Here is a 22,407-nt window from a genome sequence, read left to right as displayed (position 1 = left end):
AGTTTGTCTAGAACTAAACCCGGTCACTGTGTCTCCTGTTCAGGTGAATGGGGTGGACCTGAACGGGCGAACCCAGGAGGAGGTGGTGTCTCTGCTCAGGGCTACACCCATGGGTGGGGCCGTGGGGTTGCTGGTTCTACGCCAGGAGGATGCCTTCCTCCCCCGAGAAGTGGTACGTTTGTCACTGCCCATGCCTTCAACTCTTCATTCTGTCAACATAATGCGTTTTACATCATGACACAGTCGCCACCTCTTGCATGGATGAGTGTGGATCCTGGGTGTGTGCTGACACTTCCATATGAGTGTGTGTCTGTGTGCGCTCCTGGCTGTCACGAGTGCCTTTAATCCCCACGGTGAGTGCCGTGTTGTCTTCTCATTTCCGAGCTAACACAACACGCTAGCCGAGCATGCAGATTGATTGTCCCGCTCTGTCGCTGCACTCCTCTCTATTATCAAGCTGTGGCTAGCCTCCGAGGGGAAACCTGTAGAGCTCAATCTTTTCTCTTTATCTCCTTCACCCTCTCCTTTCCTCTTGCTTTTACTTTGTCTTCAGCCTTTCTTGATCTGTCGCCCTCCTCTATAGCTCCTTTCATTCCCCACTTCCCTTTCATTCCCTCGCTACGTTGGGTAACCTTCTCTGTCTCTGTATTTTCCGTCCCTCTTGCTGTGTTTTGCCTCCGAGCTGACTCGCTAGATTGATGGATGTGGGGATGAAGAGACAGACGCAGGGCAGGTAGTAGGCAGAGAGTGAAAAACACACTTGGCTTGAATATCAATCAGGCTGCGTCCTTACACATTACGCTGCACAAACAGCCGTGCAAATCTTTGTGTGTGGTTTCCGGATACCGCCGCCGCTCGCAAGTTGCGACTTCAATGATTCATGCAAACTGATGCTAATTTAGTCAGTTTTCTACAACTGCTCGCTTTCTTCAAGGTCGTGTTTTTACATGATGCCAGATGTTGCACTTAATTATCTTCGCGGAAAGGAAAGGTTTGATGTGCTGCACGTCTGGAGTTACCTCAAAGTTGTTTGATTAAGAAGTGAGCTCATAATGGCCGAGACGAAGACGAGGCAACACCAAGACTTAAGTGCTTTTTTTTTTTTAAGTGAGGGAAGAGTGAAGCCTGTTGGCGAGCTTTAAATCACGCTGGTGTTTACTCCACAGCAGCAGTCAATGATTCTCTGCTATCTTTCTGGCTCCACTAGCTGGCTTTAGCACACACCTTATTGAGTATTTCCTTGAGTTATAGCACCAAACTGCCTTAAATCCGTCCTCTGTTGTCATAGAAGTGGTCTCTCCCCTTACTGTCAGAAGCCAACCGGGGCTATTAGAGGCACAAACAGCCATTTGCTGGCGAGTTGTGTCAATCAAATGCCTGATTGGTGGCAATTATCACAGCAAGGGATGCAGATGAGGCTATTGGCTGGCTGTCGCTACGGGCGAAGGTGGATGAGACGAACTGCCGCGACGGTCAATACTCATCTTTAGATTAGAGCGGGGCTTTAAGTCCGGCTGACTCTGCGTAGTTGGTAGTTAGATGGCAGGATTTATTTGATCTGCGGTTATTAGCTGGAGAGCCTGATGTGAAAGAGCCGAGGTGGGACTTTAGGGAGATGAGGTCCAGTGCACAAAATGAGTCTCTATCTAAAGCTGGACTCACGTTCTCACAGGTCTTAGAGCTCATCGACACGAAGCAGCATCTCAGTTATAAATATAACAGCAAAACACAAACTACATACAAAATTCTGCTAAAAAAGTAAAACTAACGCTGGATTTAAAGAGTGAGCAGCCAATTTCCTTTGTACGTAGCACTTGTGAATTAAAAATGGCAGTTAATAAAGGTTTAATAAATTAAATCTAATGGAGAGTAATGGAAAATCAAAAAAGCCAACAGCTGTTGTATAAGTACTATAAGTGCCACAGACCTCAGCAGGTATGAAACAAGAGGCCTTAATCTTTAAACAAGCCGAACATGTTTTATCACTCATGTGAAACTATATTAATCTGGCAAATAATGTACTGAAAATGGAAATAAGCTTTTTGCAGTAATGGTTGACACAGAAATTGGAAATGCTGTTCAGGTTGCTGCATTATTATTCAAATTTTTGATTTATTAATGTAGTAATCCTGCATAAAATCAGGTCAACCAACACTCAGAATGTCTTTTACTGCCATGTCTCTAGTTGTTGTTGAATTCCAGCAACATTTTTTTTAGAGAATATTATACTTAATATTGACAGCTTTAAATAAAAATCATTGCTTTTTTTCTTTTCTTTTTACATTTTACAAAGGAATCGACGGCCTTTATGTAGCCTAAGAGGCAATTCTTTAACAGTGACTACTCACCAAATGAAAAGTTGTTCCAGGGCTGAGAATTTGTGTTTAATGATGAGAAAGCAACCGACCCTATTTACTCATCAATTAGTATTAGACTGAACAGAACGGTGGGAATGATTTTTTTCAGAGCTCAGTCCACGAGGAACTACCTGTTGCCTGTAAAGATTATTGCTATGAGCCCACTCAGGTCACTTTCATCTGGTGCACTCCTTTGGAATGAACGAAAATATCTCTCATCGGGTTTATGGAAGACAGTGATCAGGCTCCAAAAGAGCGTGCAGAGGAACAAAAAATAGGATTGTGATAAGGTGAAGTCCGCAGGCGAAGCGACACCTTCAGAGATTGAGACAATTTGTCCCTGCAAGCGCCGTCGTTGTTTCTGAGCCACAGCTGATATTAAAAAGCCTGCACTGCAACAACTGCCAATCTGTCTACTGAGATTCATCATTTTCATATCCTGCATGCTCATTTATTCATTGCACTGCGTCAATGTATCCACAGCTTTGTGTCTGATCACATTTTCACTGTTTCTGTCAATAAAAATTTTTGCTTGATTACTTTTGGTTCTTCTGTCCTCCCCTCTTCTTCTTCCTCCTCCTCCCTCCATCCTCTAGAACGCTGAGCCCCAGACGCAATGCCCCAGAGATTTGGTAAGACACCACCCCAACACTAGCAAAACTGCAAACAAACCCACTTCCCCAATACCGCCTCCTCCTTTCACAGCTCCTTTATTGAGCCCCTTTGCATGGAAGTTTTTCATTTCTGCTCAGGAAAAAAGCACTCCAGGTTATCACCCAGCTGAGATGAAAACATGAGCTCAGGCGTGCATCCGGGCTCCACCAGCAAACCAGCTGGTTAATGAAAGTGCAAGTCATATATAAGCGTTAGTCAGTAACACTAATTTTAATCTCCATCCAAAGGTTGCTCTAACAAATCACAATTTCATGGTTCATCAGTGTGGACTGTTGGGGTTTTTGCTGCAGTGTAATTTGCTCCATCTCTCCCCTCAGAGCTGCATTTGTCAGTGAAGGTGGAAACACATGGGAGTTTGCTTTATTTGTTGGCTCTGGATAAGGTTGTCAGTCTGGCCCTTCTTGCTGCAGACTCAGTCGAATGTGTGAGGTGAATAACAAGCAGTCTGTTAAGTTTGTGTTTCACTTTATTAGGGAAACATGCACGGCGAGTCGGCTGTGGATGTCACGATGTCAAACGTACAGTATGAAGTCTGACATGTATCTACCAAATATCCCACATTGTTGCAGTGAACGTACTTTTAATATCAGAGTCGACCTTGTGTGAATAATCAGCTCTCATAAGGATGTACAGTAGTTACAGTACGGTCTCTGTGGCCTGAGCGTTCACACATCACCTTAAAAGGTTCTCCATTGCGGCAGCTGTTAAAAGCTCATCTGTTTTTACTGCCGTTATTAAAAAGCTATTCAGATTTCCATAACTTTCCATTTACATGCCAAACTTGAGTTGTAATTTAACAACCGCAGACTTAACGTCTTCACATCTGGCCTTACGTTCGGGTTGCATCTGGCGAAGTGCAGGTAATTGGTTACGTTTTTTTTTGCGTGCCGCATTAGAAGCGTAATTGGCCAGTTAATTTGATTGGCAGCCATACCTGCTGGCTATGTGGATGATCCTCGTCATGAAGACGCATTATGGCAGGACGCTGATGATTATTGTGACTGCAGCTGGTACGTCTCATACGCGCACATGTTCAGACAAGACGCCGTATATCACTCCATCAGAATTAAACTAGAGAAGCACAACCTGGATGTGTTTGTCTCCCGTTGCTGCCTCTTCAGTGAGAGCTGCTACCACTAGGTGTCACATTATCAGCTGCTGTGGTGTAGTTTTACAATCCAAATGAGAGTTAACAAAGTTTTAGATGTTTTAAGGGACTTTGTGGCTTTAGTTTTGTCTTCTACCTGTATTTTTTTTTATCCCTGACTGTATTTCTGGAAACATCATACCAAGAAAAGTTGCAGAAATATTGCAGAGTGCATCTTTCAGAATTTAGGGGAGTAAATAAGAGTGTTTGATTTCTCTTCCCGCCCTAAAACAAAATCAATGTGACCATATGGATGAGAGCCAGATAGATGGAGGAAATGCACCGTGGTCATGCTGTCTCCTCTCGCCCCCTTTTTGTCTCCATCTCCACTCCCTTTCCAAACTCCAAACGCCCAGATGGGCCTTACCTCTGCTCAACCTTTCCCGGAACATCAACCGCCATAATGGATTCAGCGCCTCTCAGATGTTATCTGTTGTCAGGCGCCTCATTTTAAACATCTCGCTCGCAGAAACAACAACAACAACAGGCAGTGGCACCGCAATGGTGTGAGGCTTTAGAGGCAGAAAAAAGAGCGGGGCAGCTTTTAGTGGACATGTATTTTCAAGTAATAGATATCTTTCCAGCAGAGAAGATTATTATTTCATTATTATTCTCTTGATGTGTTTTTTCCATTAATCAATTAGTCTAAAAAGGCTCAGAAAGCGGTGAAAATTGCAGATAATATAGGCTTTTCACAACTTAAGGCGTTTGTTAATTTTGTTCGACCAAGCATTGAAAAGCGTGTAATTTATATTGATATAAAACATAAAAAAAAGCAGCAAGTTGTCAGGATTGACAAGATGGCAGCAGACTGCCTTAATGGAGCTCAAGTACATCTGTTGATTTTGTTACTATCACGGTTTTATCCCAGCTATTTTGAATCTCTTTGTATGGTGCAATTAGTAATCCAAAAAAGCTGACAGAATGTAGTATGTAGACAGCTTTTAAAAGTGCAGCTTTGCCAGCACTCCAGCTGGGGTTTTTGAGGTTGGCACGCCATGACTCATCCTGTGTGCGAGAGAGAGCTCTGTCGAGGGTTACGCAGCAGACAAAATGCAACTACTGAAGTGGAAAAAGCACTCACTTCTTGAAATCGGTCCAATGACCCAAAATTCACCCATGTTTTTACAGCAGTCCACTAGAGGCTGTCATTAGTCGTGTGACGCTCGGGTTTGTTGTATTTGACTTTCAAGCAGATGTGTCGTGAAAACTTTCTCTTGTTCCTGCACAGAAAAGCTCATTCTTGCTTTAAAAAAAAAAAGCAGCAGCCAGTGGTTTAGAGGATTACTTTCTTTCAACTCCTCGGCCGTGACATTTACACTCATGACCCTCCATGTTTTTGCCTCCATCGTCCCCTCATTACTCACATCCTCACTGACTTGCTGTTAGTACGTTGGTCTCTATTTAAGGGACTCCTGTGTCTAACCTGTTGACTCTGACTGCTCCCTTTAGCATCCACGGCAGCCCGTGACAGCCGGGAAACCCCACTGGCTGATTGAGGTAACTGCTGCATGACATCACCGGCTTGGGCCATTACGCTGTATAGGGAAAAAGGCATCAGAGGCAAATGAGATAGTTTGGGTGGCTGCACAAATAGACTGGGAGTCATTTAAGCAATCCATTGCTTTGCAAATGGTGTGTAAAAACAAAACACTTTGTTGGGTCTTCTCTGCCTCTTCCACACCAGCTTTCACCTCGTCTTTTCTCTTCATTGTGCCTCTCTCTTTTCTGTCTTGGTCGCTTCTCTTCATTTCTTTATTCCACTCCATTCTCTTTCTTTTCTTCCCTCTCTTTCTCTCACACATACTTAAGACACACTTTAAGACGCAAATCCTCTTTCCTGCACCTGGCTTCTACAATAGAACTGATCAAAGGCATCCGTCTTTACATGCCTGCTCTGATAGTTCCATAATGGGCCCATAACGTGAACATTCAGCTCCATTGTTTACGCCATTAGTCACACAGGCTTATGGAAAATTACTGCAATGCTATATTGAAAAGCCATCAGCAGGAGCGGCAGTAATGCTGCAGCTACACCGTGCCAAGATGCTATCTATCACATGTGCATGTTTCCTCTTCTCCCTGCACGCTGAGCTGTTATGAAACAGTAATCCGTTAGCACGTTGTAGTGCAATGATGGAGGATTTCTTGATTGCATGATACAGCGTCCAGCGCAGCAGCATATGTGTTGGCCTTTTTATGACACGGCATCAATATTATTATGCTAAAGTTGACAGCATTTCAGATCATCTTTCTGTTACAGATTTGTAGGTGTGGTTGTATTGTGTAGGAAGGTAACTGCACAACATGTCATGATGCTTTTTCTTTACTATAGCTCACACATATGACACATCAAAGCTGTTGCATTGATGCAGCATCGTTTTATCTGGTGCTCAGTATAACACAACAGGGTCAGCGTGTGAAAATTATTAGCTTAAATTTGCAAAACACAATATTGACAGTGCATGACACATCAACGCTATTGTGCATTGTGTCATGTTTTGACACCATGCAACATATTGTAATTGGTGTCAGTAGTAGTTACAACAAATAATGGAGCAGTAAGGTGTCAGTTTGTCTAACCGCGGCATCGTAATGGCTTGATTTTGCAAAAACGTCACATTATAAAATGATCTACAGATGGACAGCAAGTTTGTGCGATGCATTGAAACATAAACACAGTGGGACAATTCATATGTTCATGTCAATTCATAGTGTCAACTGTAAAGATGTGATTATCTCTTTTTTTTATTAATGGTAATAAAACGTACAGCAGTTGGTAAAGCTACCTGGTTTATTTTTTAATAGGAATAATACACTGTTGCCATGACGATGATATATAACCCACCACTGGAAAGCACAACACTATTAATCATTTGCTTTTAGCTTAATGCTAAAAGTACAAAGCAGCATCGACTTGTGTCATGATTGCATCACATCTATAAATCAAATTCAGCAAAAGATGTGCGATGATATTTTCGACTCATGCCATGTGAAGTGCGGCCGTTTCCATTTAGGCGGCTTCCATCGGTGGAGTCAGCTGACTTCAGCTGCGACTGTTGGTGCAGCTGATGTCAGCATCAACATAAATCTAACAGACCATCAAACACACAGTGCCAACGTCAAGTCTCCTCATGTCAAGTGTCATAAGTCAGTGCACAACTTTCATATACAGCAAGACAAAGCATGACTGTTGAAAGTCGTCCATTTACCTGCAGTCTGTTAAAGCCTTTCTCCTGTCATTGAGTAACTCTTCTGTTTGTATCAAAGTTACATGTTTAGAAGTTCATTCATGGCTAACATGTGTATAGATGGAACTGTAGAAGTCGAAGATACACTATATGGACAAAGGTATTTAAACACACCTGCTAGTCATTGAGTTTGTGAGTTTCATTCAGGTGCATAAAAACCAGCACATAGCCCTGCAGACTGCTGCCTCCAGAGGTGTGGGAACAGTTTTCTATTCCAGCATGGCTGTGCACAAAGCAAGATCCATATAGACATGGTTTGGTGCGTTTGATGTGGAAGAACTTGACTGGTCTGCACAGAGCCCTGACCTGAACGCCATCCAACACTTCTGGGATGAGCTAGAACAGAGATTGTGGGCCAGGCCTTCTAGACCTCACGGGTTCTCCTCTGGATGAATAGGCAGACGTTCCCACAGGTACACTCCAAAATCTAGTTTAAAGCCTTCCTAGAAGAGCGAAAACTGTTTTAGCTGCAAAGGGGGACCAAGTTGATTATAGAAGTCACGGCCACGTGTCCAAATACTCTTGTCCATGTAATGTTGATGCAACTTCACGTTATAACCTCTTCTAGAATGTGCAGATCTATGAAACCCCAGCTCTCTTCATGCACCCTTTTTTTTTTTTACTCTCAGCAGCCTGAGCACACCAGCTCACCTACGACTCTAGTCAGGCAATTTAAAACCATTCTACACGATGGCAACGTGTGATATGGAATTAATTCTGTCACGTTTTTGAGATGGTCGTCAATACGCTGCAGTTTTAATGCAGCCATGTCGTCCAACGCTTATTACATGTATGATAATGTCTTCTAGCATACAAAAAACACCACATGGACATGTTGTGTTGGTCTAAGACTAAACATTTTCCTTATATTCCACATTTACCTAGCAGCCTCTGAAATATGACTCATCAGTATCCAGAGTGCTTACCATTGGCTGCACCGTGACCACGTCCTGCAACTTTAAATAGTTAAATGCATTTAACTCAAAATTCATATATGATTTTGAGTAAACGGCAGGCATTTGGGGATACTTGATGCTTTAACTTGGGTAAAGGAGCTGTGTACCTCCACTGCAGCCACCTGAGTGTTTTTAGCAGCAGCACAGCAAAGAAATCGCCGCTGCTGGAGTTACATAACTTTGTATCATTATTAGCACAATAGAATGGCCGCCGCCGTGATTAATGGCTGCAGCTCCGTGGCAGCAGGCTCGATGCTGTTTCAGTGTTCTGTAGCGGCCTGCTGGTGACACATACGAGTCAATCAGAGAGGGCCGTTCTGCCATGAGAACAGGCTTTCTGGCTTAATTAAAGTGATGTTTCAAGCTGCCACCTGGCCCGTACGCGCACACACACACACACACACACACACACACACACACACACAGAGGCATCACAGCCACCCATACAGCTATACACGCACACGCTCGCAATGTACAGCTACACCGACTATACGGAGGCTTTTACACGTCGCAAAAAACTCCCCCAAAAAACGCACAAGCCATATGGCGCGCTACACATTCGCACATAAGTATACTCACACACTAGTGCACACATACGTGGAGGGACTGGGAGCAGCTGCTGGTATAATTGCTTGGGGTTGGATGAGGTTATAAATGGTTTCTAGTGGCCGAGAGAGGGAGAGAAACCGGGCAGCTGATTAGTTTTGGACAGCAAGTAAGGAGTGTGTTGACTCTTCCTCCAAATGCTGCAGTTGAGGCACCACGTTTCCGCGGCTGTTCATACCGACACCTGTGCACACGTGTGGATCTGCTTTTTCATCCCGTCTCGTCGTCGATTTTTTCTGTGACGCACATACACCTGCCTTTCTTTCCTACCCTTCCACGCTGCGCCAGTCTGAGCTCCGTCGATCGCGCAGGTATTTGATATTCATGGTCTATCAGTGTGGAGCTGTGGCGAGACGCATCGGAGAGAAGGCAGGGAGGGTGAGGGGAGTAGGAGGGACGAGAAGGAGGGAGTAGAAGAGGAAACGAGAAGGAAGCGAGTGGTGGAAGGATGAAGGTGAAGGGAGACCAGAAGTGGGCAGGTGTGTCCCCATACTTATGGCGAAGAAGGCAAGATGCGAGACAGGATGGAGATATAGAGGCGAGGAGTGTGAATGGGAGTGTTGAATGTAGTGATAGAAAGTCAGGGAGAGAGTATGAATAAGCAGAGATAGATTGTGCTACAGTAGGCAGCCAACAATGGTCTCCACGCCCGACTTCTCTCGACCAATTACACCCTTCAGTGCCTCTTTTTCACCTCCCTCCCTCTCCCCTTCTCTCCCTGCAATTGTCACCTCCCTCCCTCCCTCCCTCCTCCATTCTGCCTTTCTCTCTTTTTTTTCCTTTAAAAAAAAAAAATTCCCCCTCAATCGATTTTTCCAGATGCCATCAAATCGACAGGTTTGCATGACCGTAGTCGAGCTCGCCGCCAAACCGCTAATCATTTCAGGCGCTGCTGCAGCGGAGGGGAGTGTGCGAGGGTGAAAGGAGGAGGAGGAGGAGGAAGTAGAAGGGCGAGTTTGATTTCTCGTAATGCTAAAGATTGACTCACTCTGTAGAATACAAAGGAGGATGGAGGCTTTGAGAGAGTGAGACGTGCATTAGATGTGTGGAGAAGGTGGGAGAGGAGGCGAGTAAACCAAGAGCAGGAAGCTTCAGAAAGCAGGTGGGAAAGAAAGAAGAAAAGGTGAAAGGTTTATAACACATGACAGGTAAAGCATGTAGTAGTAACCTGTTCAATTCAAAAATGGGGAAACAAGGTACGTCCACAGTGGCAGTTTCAGATTTTTTGCCATATTGATGGTCGACACTAACACGCTAAACACCAGTAAAGCATAAAAAACTGCTTTTTTCTTCTTCTTTCAGTTGGCAAACTATGAATTGCAGCCAACATCTGGTCAGGAGTTGGAAACACAGCCTCAGTTTCAGCTTGTAAAACTGCTCACATGCACATTGCTGTAAAACATAGTTTATTTGTTCCCATGTACTGTTTCAGTTGTTGGACGGCGGAACAAGCGGAAAATTAGAATTTGACTTTGGCTTATGGATGCCACCTGTTAACCAGACAACCTGCAATTTCCTATGTTTGCTGCTTCAAGCTCAGGTTTGCAGAAACGTGCCTCGTCCGATATTGGAATCAGGGGCAGGCATTTTCAGATTTTCTGCAGCTCAGTTTGTAAAAATGAAAAACAATGACTCCTCAAATTTAGCTGGTTTAATACGAGCATACTCTTAGAAACAAATAAGATCCGGACTGGAAGGAGGACATAGAGAAAGGAGGAGGAAGAAAATGAGGGTTACAGAGGGGGAGGTGGCACAAAAAAAAAAGAGGAAATGAGCAGATGGAGATAGTTTAAAAAAAAAAAAAAAGTGAAAGAAAGTAGAGAGCTGTATAAAGAGGCAGGTGAAAGAAGGTGGAAGGCAGAGGAAGAGAAATGAGTGAGCGATGCAGCGGTTCGGTGAGAGAGGTGGCGGTGTCTGTCTCCTTTTGTGTTCCACATGGATTCATCCCTTTCTGTCGGCCTTTCATTCACACTCCCTCCGCTCGCTCACTCTGTCATTGTCGCGCCGGCACTCTCTCATTCCTTTCACCCTTTTCTTTTCGGCTCCTCGCCTTTTTCGCCCTCGCTCTGTTTGTCTCCGTCCCTCCTCTCGAGCCCATCACTCTTCTCTCTTCCCTCACCTCCATTCAGCTCCTGTTACTTTGGGCTTCTTTTCCTCCCTCCTGCTCCTGTTTTTTTTTGTTTTTTTTTAAATCTATTTCTACCCTCTTTTTCTCTCTTTCTCTGTCTCTCTCTCCTTTTTGCTGTTTGGTAAAATCTCTGAGAATATCTTTTTAAAAAAGCTATATTCAAAGGTACGGCTGAGCAACTTCACATAAATACTTCATTAGGGTTTTTCTTACTATTGCTGCAAATTGAAATTGAGATTATTTTCTACGAATGAGTCCCCAGATCTGCAGATACTTAATCTGCTCTGTAGTTTATCTGCATGGATTAAAAAGTACATTTTTTGTGCAAAGTAGTCATATAAGCAATGGCATGTTTTTTGTTTTCTTTTTTAATCATGTTTTTGCTTTAGGCCCCATTAGAAAGAAAAATGCAGCAGATTTTTTTGGCATTTTTTTTGGTTGATTTGCAGCCAAGAAATTTATTTTCCAGAAATATTGCCACAAATTTGAAAATAATATTCTGGCAATAATGAGAAGTTTGCCACTAACAGAAAACTTGTTTATTGTTAGTTTTTCAGAACAGTTTTCTATTAAATTCCTGCTAAACTTCTAGTACTAACAAGTTGGACATCAGTGGCAAAGATGGCAGTTCCTGTTTGCAGCAGACAGCATTTTGGCAGACAGCTGTACTTAACCTTTTGCAAATGTGCTGCAAATTTGCAGCAAAGTCATATTTTTATTGAAGCATATTAGATCTGTGCCAAACTTGCAGTGGACTTGTGGCTAACTTACTAAAAACTTGCTGTCGGTTTGCTGCAGAGTTGCGTGAAAGTTTCAGGGTTTACCGCAAGTTAGCAGCAAATTCATGCACCGTCAGTGAAAAGGTTGTGGGTTTGGAATCTGCTGCTCATCTGTTCAGTTTCTCCAAAGACATGCACGGAACGTTAAATAGTGATTCTAAGTTGGCTGTAATTATGATTATGAGCATGAATGGTTGTCATCCAGTACTGGCTCTGATTAACCATATGAAGGATAAAGACGGTAAAGCTAATGGACTGTTGGTTAGCAAGTAGTCCACTGTGACTTTCCCACAAACCTACTTTCATTTTTGACTGTGGGGACATTTACCAACATTTAGCCACAACTGTTTGCCAGAAATCTAAAATCTGACAATCAGTTTTTTTTTTTCTATCTGTCCCTGCGCTTTAGCTGCTGAAGCTAACGTTAGCCTGCACCAACTTCAACTAACTTCAATGTGAGAACAATTTCAGCCTGCAGCTGGATTTATTGTTCTGTTCACCGATGGCCTCGTGATTGATGGAGTCGCCCTGAATTTTAGTGTATTTTTGTGGTTTTTAAACAACTGGCTTTGAACATATTGTGTGTTTGGGGTGAATTTTTAAAAGCAGCTCACATTTTGATCAAATATCCAGACTTCAGGTTTAGATTTGTTAAGTTTCTTGACAGAATGACACTTAACAGACGAGTAGTTTGACAGAAATGTGATAATCTGACTTTTTTTTCCCTCTTTACAGTTTCTGTATCTGTTAAATGGTGTAATTTGGTTGATTTAAGCAAAAACCTGCTGTTGGGTTTACAGGTCCTGAGGGTTAAAAGCAAAATAACAAGTCTCTCTTTCATTTCCTTGAGCCCTCTGTCTTTGACTGAGTGTAAATGATTTGATTTTGTGGTTCTGCTTTGCCTCTGACAGTAATATTAATAGACGTTGAAACTGAAGGTGACCAACTCTGCTTTAAGCACTAATGGTGTAATAAATATTACCATAAACTGTGCAGGATGTAAAAGTTAAACTCGTTCAAATCATGATCTTTTTTATAAAAGAGATTACTTTTAACCTTGAAATGACATCACATCTATTTATTGATCGCTTGTGTTTTGCGTTGTAACTATTCAATTTCCCTGTTTTCTCATTTGCATGACCATTTGCATTTTAAGAGGATTAAGTCGTTCTTAGTCACTTTTTAATTAGCCTTAAATTTAATTTGGGAGAATGAAATGGACTTTCCAAAAAATAATTAATTTCCTGTTGTCGTTATTATTCCGAGGCACTTCCCATGAGTTGTGCCTGATATAAAATTGGCTTTATTTTTTAAATGTTGCCTCAAATTTATTCCAGGTAGCGTTCTTTTGTCTTGTTTTTTTTTAAGCATGCAGACACCCTGACAGTGCTCTTCATGCCTGCTCGTCCTTTATCTTCCCCCTTCCTTCCCTTTGTTTCCTGCCTTTCCCCTCTTGCTCCATCCTCATTTTGCCCTCCTCCATCCCTCTTTCTCCCTCCTCCGTTCCACCCAGAGTAATTCCATCTCTCTCCCAGCAAACAAAGGGAGCTAATGACATGCTGACACCGAGCCCGATGATTGAATTCATTAGGCGTGCACAATAATTGCCAGGCACGAGCGTGCACGCACCCATCTATTCAGAGGACAGCTGTCAAATAACAAGCAAGAGAGAATAGCTTTTTATTGTTGAGCTGGAAGAGAGAGTGAGAATGAATATAGAGAAAGAGTGAGAGAAGCACCTGTTGTGGAGGGGAAGAGAGAGAGAGGGAGAGAGCACTCAGCATGTCAATTAGGCTGCTGTTTTCATGCAGGCTTTGCGGGGAAGTTTACTGCCTGTTTGACGCACTTGCCATCATGATTCAGGTGCACGGTTGGTGCAGTTTTTATTTTTTTGTATCCTTTACATAGTGAATGTGCTTCTCTGAATCCTTTTAGTCAGGAAATATTAGAGTCAGGTTGGAAATGAGTTTTGATCTTGGGCTTAACATTAAATACCATAACTGTCTGGTAAGGTTGGGCATGTATTAGTCATGGATGCTGGATAATAGAAAATCTAATATAGAAAGACAGTTGTACTGAGTCACCTGTAATAGGGTGCATATAGAAAAACTACTTAGTAAGTCTTAGTAAGGTCAGAAAAGCTTTAATGCACCTTGGCTTTGATTCTACAACTCACTAAGACTCCTACTGGAGGGATCCAACACCTGACTTCCAAGAGATTTTCACTAATTTGCCGTTTTGGTGATGACTGTGGGCAACATTTGGTCCAAAATCTCCAGCATGTGTCCAACTAGGTTTCGATCCGGCAACTGCGAAGGCCGTAGAATCGGATTTGCACCGTTTTCACCAAATCCTTCAGTGACCCATCGTGCCCTGTGGATCAGGGAACGGTCAATCTGAAGGCGACCAATCCCGTTAGGGAAGGACGATTCCATCATAACATGACGGTGATTACTCAGAACAACTTTAAACTGATTTGTGGTGACCTTTCCCTACGAGGCGACGAGGTGCCCGAACCACCCCAGCAGAATAAGCCCCACAGCATTAAAGGGTCATCCGATCCTCTCACTTTAGGGATCAAGGGCACTTATTTGTAATTTTGTCCATATTTGGAGTTTTTGTTTCATTGAAGCACTTAAAATAGTTCCAGGCACCACTATAGCTCACCTGGTTGAGCTGGCGTCCCGTGTACAGGAGCTATAGTCCCACCTGCAGTGGTCGTAGGTTTGAGTCCCAGTCATAACCCTTTGCTGTAGGTCCTTCCCTCATTCTTCTCCCCTCACTTCCCTGTCTCGCTCTCTGTCCTGTCCAATAAAGCTGAAAAAGTAAAAAAAATAGTAGTTGTTCTAAATCAGGAAGTATTCCTTCAACTGAACTGCATGTTTTCTAGGATTGCATGTGCTTTAGGTATTTCAGATATATAGGTTATGCAAACAGTGTTCCAGTTATTTTGAGCTAAGCATAAAAAAGTACAAACATTAAATAATATAATATAATAAACTGGGTGTACATTCAGTAATCTAAGTAGAAACAGAAGAGTAGAAAATATAATGGGATTAAGAAAGTAAATAAATAATAAATGTCAGCGTCTAACACTAGAGGTAGCAGTTTCATCAATCTGAGCGTTGGTTTTTACAATTATTGCACAAGTTTGAATGAAAACGATTGCACAAGAATAAAGGATTGCACACAAGAGGTCTTTCACTGCTTGTTGGAATTCAGCGTACAAACGTCCCAGAGAAAACAGCCGTCTGTGAGAACGGTTGTCTGAGTTTCACTGGTCCTGCAGCGCCTGCCAGACAGCAGCAGGTCAAAACAGGTGCTGACCAGGTTGTGCAGAGTCCTTTTAGATTTTTCTCCTGAGGTAGCGGGAGAGCTGGAGATGTCTTCTAGGGAGGGCGGAGAGCAGCCGGCGGTTTTACAAATATAATGTAATGTGTGCTGACAGACGTGGAGGTATGGAGCACTTCTGTGTGGTTTACTCACTGCAGAGTCACAGTAAAAGTCGTTCAGCTGCATTTGGTTCAGGCCTTCCTTTAGTACATTACATGTCATTTTAGATGTTGGCTACTGTGGAGATTCATTTTACTGCCCAAACTTTGATGCATTCTTTGTGATTGTTGGATATTAAATGCATTAGTAGGATGTAGTTTGTCTCTGGTGGAGCTACGATCTTGCCTTCATGTTCCTTTGTGGATGTTTAGTTGTAAGAATGCGTCAAACACAAACAATACCAAAAGTTTCTCTTAAAGATACGAATCAAACCTGTTAATCATCCATTTCCATCTATCATCCATTCTCATTCTTTTACCATCAGTTGTAATTCAGCCAACCTCTGATTTACCGGCTCAGCCAACACGTCAGACGCTGCTCTGACAAAACCCCGTTTTAATTTGCGACTTTTTTAAAGTTTTAAAGAGCCACCTGTTGTATATGGTTCAGTATTAATGAACTTGTGTCTTGTTGCTTCCTTTATACACTAAGCACCTGTTTTTAAGCAGACGGGCACTTAGCTGCGCTCGTCTGTTTAACACTAATATATCTGATGTAGTTAATGAGCTTGCACTCTGATTTAGCTCACCGCTATCGGCCCGGCTGCAATTTACATGCAAGTACTTTTCATTAACCTCAAGTGGCCAAATGAATGTCCTTTTTAACTTTTGTCCTTTGGCTAACCCGAAGGAGCACAGCGAGGGCTGAAGAGGCTTTTGTGTTCTTGCTTTAGGCTGGAATAAATGCATGACTGTTTTTGTTTTGTATAATTAAACACTCATTATAGCAGGAGCTTTATTACTGTATTTAAATGTGACTCTGTCTCTTTGGGCTCTGCAGATTTTGTGGTTGCTGGTTCGGCTGCCTTTTATGCTATTCAAGGTTAATTTTTATTTATTTTTTTGGTTAGAACAGTTTTAAAGTCTATTTCTCTTTCTTTTTGTTCCCTTTCTTTCAGAAGAGCGAGGAGGATGAGTTGGTCCTGACTCCAGACGGCACCAGAGAGTTTCTGACCTTTGAGATTCCTCTCAGTGACTCAGGTTCAGCAGGTTTGGGCGTCAGCGTCAAAGGCAACCGCTCCAAGGAAAACCATGCAGATCTGGGCATCTTCGTCAAATCCATCATAAATGGAGGAGCAGCCTGCAAGGTGCAAAGCCTTCTGTTGGAGGGTCTGAGTGAAATATAAAAGAAAGCTGAACGATGTTGGAGTTGTTTTTCTTAGAAAGCATTTTCCGGTTAAATAAACAAGATCTCAGTTGACGTTAGTAACAGTTTTATTAACATTTAAGGAATCAGTTTTGTGTACGTCAGTGAATCGTATCTGATCCACTGCAAGCTACAGCAAACTTAGATTTAGAATAATGGTTGATTCTTTACATTCAAATGTCTGTGCAGGTGTTTACAGTGTTTTAAATCATTCTAGGCCTAAGAAGGCAGCTTAACACCATCTGAAAGTCGAGTCTAACTGGGAGAGTGAAGCAGAATCATTTTTCCTTTTTCCTCGCAAGTATGAAAAAAACACAAAGTGCCCAATTTTCTGTTGCTGTCTGGTGTGCCGCAGTCAATTTCACTAGTCCTTCAACTTGATTGTTTTTCATACAAACAAGCTTGTGTTGACAGCACATAATAATGGACTTAAAAGCACTCTTCTCTGCTAGACATTAGATCATGACTATGAACAGGATACACTCCCTGAGCGAGACTGTTAGTCTGATTAGATCAGGGTTACTGTTAAGTTGGAGATACGACTGCTTTTTATTCATCACACAGCGTGCACTGTTTAGTCGTTGGAGAAACACAGTTTCTACCTTTTCGGTTCAAAATATTTATCAGTCATTTCTTGTCCACCTAAAGGACGGGCGGCTGCGAGTGAACGACCAGTTGATTGCTGTGAACGGAGAGTCGCTGTTGGGCAAAACCAACCAGGACGCCATGGAGACGCTACGCAAGTCCATGTCGACGGAGGGCAACAAGCGCGGGATGATCCAGCTCATTGTGGCCAGACGAGTGGCCAAAAGAAACGAGGTGAAGGGCAAGGACAGGCTGGATTCCTGTTTCAAAAGAAATACATGTATTTCAGAGTTTAAATGTTTTATTATAAGAATCTACTTTTGCTGATTTGGCCGTGAGACACATTTTACAAAGGATTCTGTGAGGATGAGCAGCACAGTTGGTCAAGAAGGGTTTAAACAGCTCAATAGTTCAACCATACCGACTTCAAATATTAAGACCACAATCACAAAAATGGTAGTTTATTAAAGTCACATCTGTACATTAAACACAGTAGACTGGAAATGCCCACAATTCAAAAAATCTCAAAATATTTCATCGGAGAGATGGAAAAATTGGTGTACTGATGAAAAACAATGAAAGCAGGTTTAGTTAATTAACTATGACGGATACAAATCACATGACTTAGACTCAAGCTTCTGCTGTGATCAGAGGTTCAGTATCAGTTATTCAAAACTCTTTATTTTGATTGTGCAGTTTTGCTTTTTTTGGTTTGCTTTTTTTTTCTTTTTTTAATAGAATTTCTTTAAAATTGTCACCGTTTACTGCTCACCTCGATGAACTGAGGATAACCCAGCTATAGGTGCAGGCATAAAGAGCTGAAAAGAAAGCAACACCGCTATAAAAATACAATTATTTTCCTCCAAAATGCCTTGAGCACAAAGAAAAGTCCTGACTGGCGTGTTCTTCCGTATAGAATCCACAGTATATATTTATTAAACACTGTGGAGTTCACATGGGACTTGAAATGATGAAGGCATCATCAGTCACAGCTCATGAATGAGAAAATTAACTGTACGGTACTTGTTGTATTATATACAACAAGGTCAGCTCTGAACTACTGCAGCACATGTAAACATAATGATTCTTTTTTTAATTTACCTCGACCGAGCACATGTGACCTTTGCAGCGGTAGTCGGCTTTGCACTCGGGTTTCACACGTTCACACCTCAGAACTGGCTGCACGCTAAAGCTGCTGTTGACTGTTGACCTCTGAGCAGTTCCAGTGGAAGAACTGTGGGCTAAACACTCTGCACAAGGACGTGTCAACACTAGTTATTGAGTCAAAGGAGATGGATTTCATTCACACTCAATGCTTAGATTTTTCTTCACCAGTTGTTCTGGGATTTGAAGCAGCCAACCGGCTTCCTGCTGCCTCAGTAATTTGATCTAAATCACAGAAGAAGAAAAACGTCCTGATTGAAATCCAGATTGCAGCTCAGTCTGCCACATCCTGCTTCGCTTATTTTAAAATTTCACACATGACCTTTGATCACATGTTAATTATTCAGCCTGGCATTTTTAGCAACAAAATGCTAAGTTGTGTGTGTGTGTGTGTGCGTGTGTGTGTGTGTGTTTGTCCGTGTGTGTGGGTGTGGGTGTGTGTGTGTGTGTGTGTGTGTGTGTGTGTGGGTGTGGGTGTGTGTGTGTGTGTGTGTGTGTGTGAGAGAGAGACATCGCTGTTCCAGAATGCAGATGCTTAAACAGGAGTCACACCGGCACCGTTTCAATAAGCTTCTTTCTGTGATAAATATAAAACACAAATCAAAGCAAACCACAGGGAGCTCCCCTTATGAGCGTCACTTAATTATTTCATAAAGTCAAAGTAAGCAGCCGGGTCACGGTGGTTCTCCATCCCCTCCCACGCACGCTCACCTCCCTCGAGGCAGGTGGAAGAAAAAAAAAAAAAACACGACTGTGAACGGAGCTACACAACTTTTTTCCTCCCCTCAATGTCATGTTTTTACATTCTCTGTACACCTTGGCCTGTCGCCTGCTTGAAAGCTGAGGCTGAGTCCGTGCACAACGCCGCTGTGTGTCTATGGGCGGGCGTGCACGTCCACGTGCACGTGTACGCCTCTGGCACTGCCTGGCTTTCCTGCTCTCCTTTTCCAACCTGGTGTGTCAAAGTTTTGATTTCCCCTCGGTCCGTCTGGTAATTGAAAGCAGAGGCTAAGCCTGGAGGTGTGTTTTGTGTGTGTGTGTCTCTGTGTAAGTGTGTGCGTGTGCGCTGCTTTGTGTCTGTGTGAAGAAGTGTGTAGTTGGTTCTCTTGTACATCCAGCTTATGCATGTATGCATCTATTTTCAAGGATATTTCAGTGTGTTTGTTTGCCTGCGTGTGTGCGTGTGTGTGTGCGTGTGCGTGTGCATGTGTGTATGTGTGTATTGCAGACATGTCAAGGCAGTGAGACTTAACAGAGAGCACGGTGGATGAATAAAACTCGAGCTGTGGGAGTATCGTCGATCTTTGCTTCACATGCAGAGCTGGAGGCATGGCCCGAGGCTGTCCAAGTGTCTGGCTATTTATAAGAAATAGTGTTCACGACACCGAGAAAACTAGAAGAGGAAAACAACAATTTCATACACTCACACTCATAGAGGCGGCTCAGAGCTGATTGAGAAAGTCCCTATAGGCTCCATATGCATGGATTTTTAATGCCTCGTGAACAGCTGTCAGTCAAATATTAGTTAAAATCTAATAATGCCAGATTACTATAGGATGAACGCTGTGGCTCATTCTGACATTTACTGACATATGGCATCAAATAATCCTGTATTTACTTTCCTCCCCATGTCTCCATCCCTTGACAGCCAATCTCAAATCAATCTCAAATGTTTGCCGTTGCATAAATCACATGCTCAGCCGGTTCCGTTCCTCCCTGCATCCCCATAGAAACGCAGCGAGCCCGGAGCTGCTAGCCTCCACCTCGGCGCTGGCACCCGATGGGATCGAGACCTTCCCAGAGCTCAATTATCAGCCTGAATATGCAATGAGCTGCGGTGTGATTTGTCGATGCGCCCTTAGTATGGCGAATCCCCTCGGCTATTACCCAGGCATTTCACCCCGGCCCCTCAGTCGGCCAATTCATTAACTACCTCATTTAAAGTCAAGAGCAGCCGCATGCCAGCAGTCACTGCACCATATGGCGACCCCAGAAATTAGTTTGCTTCTGCGGTGGGTTTGTTGTGTCATGTGAATTTTCGATTGGTTTGGTTAGTTTGTGATTCAAGTCATTTCATTTGTGCAGAAAATGGGTTGATTTCCTGTTCAGCCTTCATGCATAAAAGACAGAACAGCATCCTACAAAGATTAGATTCGTTAGAGGTAAAACCTGCGTCCCAGCAAAACTATAGACGCTTTGGTTGGTATCAGTCCTGTAGTTTAAACAGTGAGCAGCTGTAATTTAATTAATTTATTATATTTTAACATAAATATATCCAAAAGAACATAAACATGTGTATAACCGCTGCCATTGTTTTTTTGTTTGTTTTTGGGGTTTTGTTTTTAATTTCTGAGTCTAAATGAACCCAGTAAATCTCCACGTCCCTCACAAACGTTTGCTCTACAAACATAACGTGTTACTTGTAGAATCTAGTTTCTAGTAGAAACTCTAGATCAGTGTCAATCCCATTATTTAAAGAGCGAGGAGCTGAGATGTTCTTACATTTCTAACAGAGCAGCAGTGCTGTTAGCTACTTGTTCATTAACTTGCTCTATGCTTAAGTACTTATCTTAGGTACCTGTAATTTTTAAAAATAATTTCCTATGTATGCTTCATGTTTTAGACTTCATTCCCAAAGTTATTGTTGTATTCTTACGTTACTACATTTATATGAACGCATTACCTACAGGATTATTAGCAAATAAACGTTTGCATTCAAAACGTTTGATCTTGATGCTTCTGAAACCCGTTTCTGTCTAACTTCTCTCATCCAGTCTCCACATGCCAAGAAATGTTTAAAAAATAGCTTTCCCAGTGATAAACAGACTTTCCATACCTCCAGGTCTGTAGTTCTTATTACATACATTATTGTATTGATGCTTTAATTGTGGATCTTCTGTTGTACCAGTGAGAAAAGCTCATTTGCGCTTATTTGCGATGTGAAAAAAATTATTTCTAGTCTTGAGGTTTGATCGAGCAGCTTCTCCTGAAAAATCATCACACTTCCCACTTCTGCCAGCCTCCCAACATAACCACATATGTATTCTCTCGTAAGCTGCACATGTTTGTTTGTATCCGAATCCATTTCGGCAGTTGTTATTACGACACCTCAACCGTTTAGTGAGCTGAAGAGATCATTGGGCAGAGACCTTCTGCTCAAATCGAATCCCGGTCCAGCTAGTTATGGCCATCGACTGGGGTCGTTTGGCTCCGCTATCGACTTGAGCGTGATGGTGTTATCGCTCGTTATGCGATGCCGACGATGATGGTTATCTGTATGGCACGAGCTGTCATCAGCCTCAGCGCGAAATGCAGAAACCATAGCAAATCAATACAGCCACCGATCCGATGGGCAAACAGTGACGGCAAACACACACACACACACACACACACACACACACATGCATGCACCTTCTCAGGCCGCCGATGTGTGCTTATGGATGACAGGGCCAGCAAATGGTCTATTTGTCCAGCAAACAAGAGAGTGTCATCATGGCTCCTGGGGGAAATGTCAAGATGCTAGCAGGCTAACCGTCCCCTGTGGGATTGCTAGCTCGCTAACAGCCTCTGGCCCAACAGCCTATTGGAAATCCATGCTCATTTATCCTTGTTATCACACTGGTAGCATTAGCATGGATAGCTGCCCCCGTGTCCATCCATTACTGCTCAGCAAATGTTAGCAAGGCTAGTTCACCTCAGCCTCATTGTCTGACTTTCATTTAGCATTAGCAGGGCTCTAGCTTATCGCACTTCTCTCTGCATGAGCATAAATGAGTCTTTATTCACCCACGTGGGTTCAGCTGGTCTAGACACATCATTTGACTGCAGAATAACAAAGTTTAAACAAATTCAAGTCTAACATCACCTCTTTTCGAACAGGAGACGCCGGGGAGCCCACTGGGACCCCAGCAGACTATCAACACCTCCCTGGATGACCATGAGCGCAGAATCTCCCATTCCCTGTACGGTGGCCTGGAGGGCCTCGACGACAACTTGATGCCACGGCAAGGCATGATGCCACGAACAATAGGTAAGATGGACGTCCTGTTTGTGTCATGACT

At 42.9% G+C, this 22,407-nt stretch overlaps 1 protein-coding gene across 1 annotated transcript in view; it reads left to right on the top strand.

The window, feature by feature from the left end:
* Positions 1-22,407, top strand: part of LOC103371882 (partitioning defective 3 homolog) — a gene marked incomplete at its 5' end in the record, with an annotated part of 93,930 nt that overhangs the window by 47,357 nt on the left and 24,166 nt on the right. Inside the window, 6 exons of the mRNA XM_008301351.1 lie at positions 44-172; positions 2,954-2,989; positions 5,632-5,679; positions 16,350-16,538; positions 17,246-17,416; positions 22,226-22,376. Coding sequence (XP_008299573.1) covers positions 44-172; positions 2,954-2,989; positions 5,632-5,679; positions 16,350-16,538; positions 17,246-17,416; positions 22,226-22,376 — 724 coding nt within the window. The remainder of the gene's footprint in view (positions 1-43; positions 173-2,953; positions 2,990-5,631; positions 5,680-16,349; positions 16,539-17,245; positions 17,417-22,225; positions 22,377-22,407) is intronic.

This window comes from Stegastes partitus, unplaced genomic scaffold (assembly GCF_000690725.1).
Source record: "Stegastes partitus isolate 25-593 unplaced genomic scaffold, Stegastes_partitus-1.0.2 Scaffold1663, whole genome shotgun sequence".
Taxonomy (NCBI): domain Eukaryota; kingdom Metazoa; phylum Chordata; class Actinopteri; family Pomacentridae; genus Stegastes; species Stegastes partitus.
Note: the sequence above shows the minus strand (reverse complement) of the source record. Positions and strands in the feature narration are given on the sequence as shown.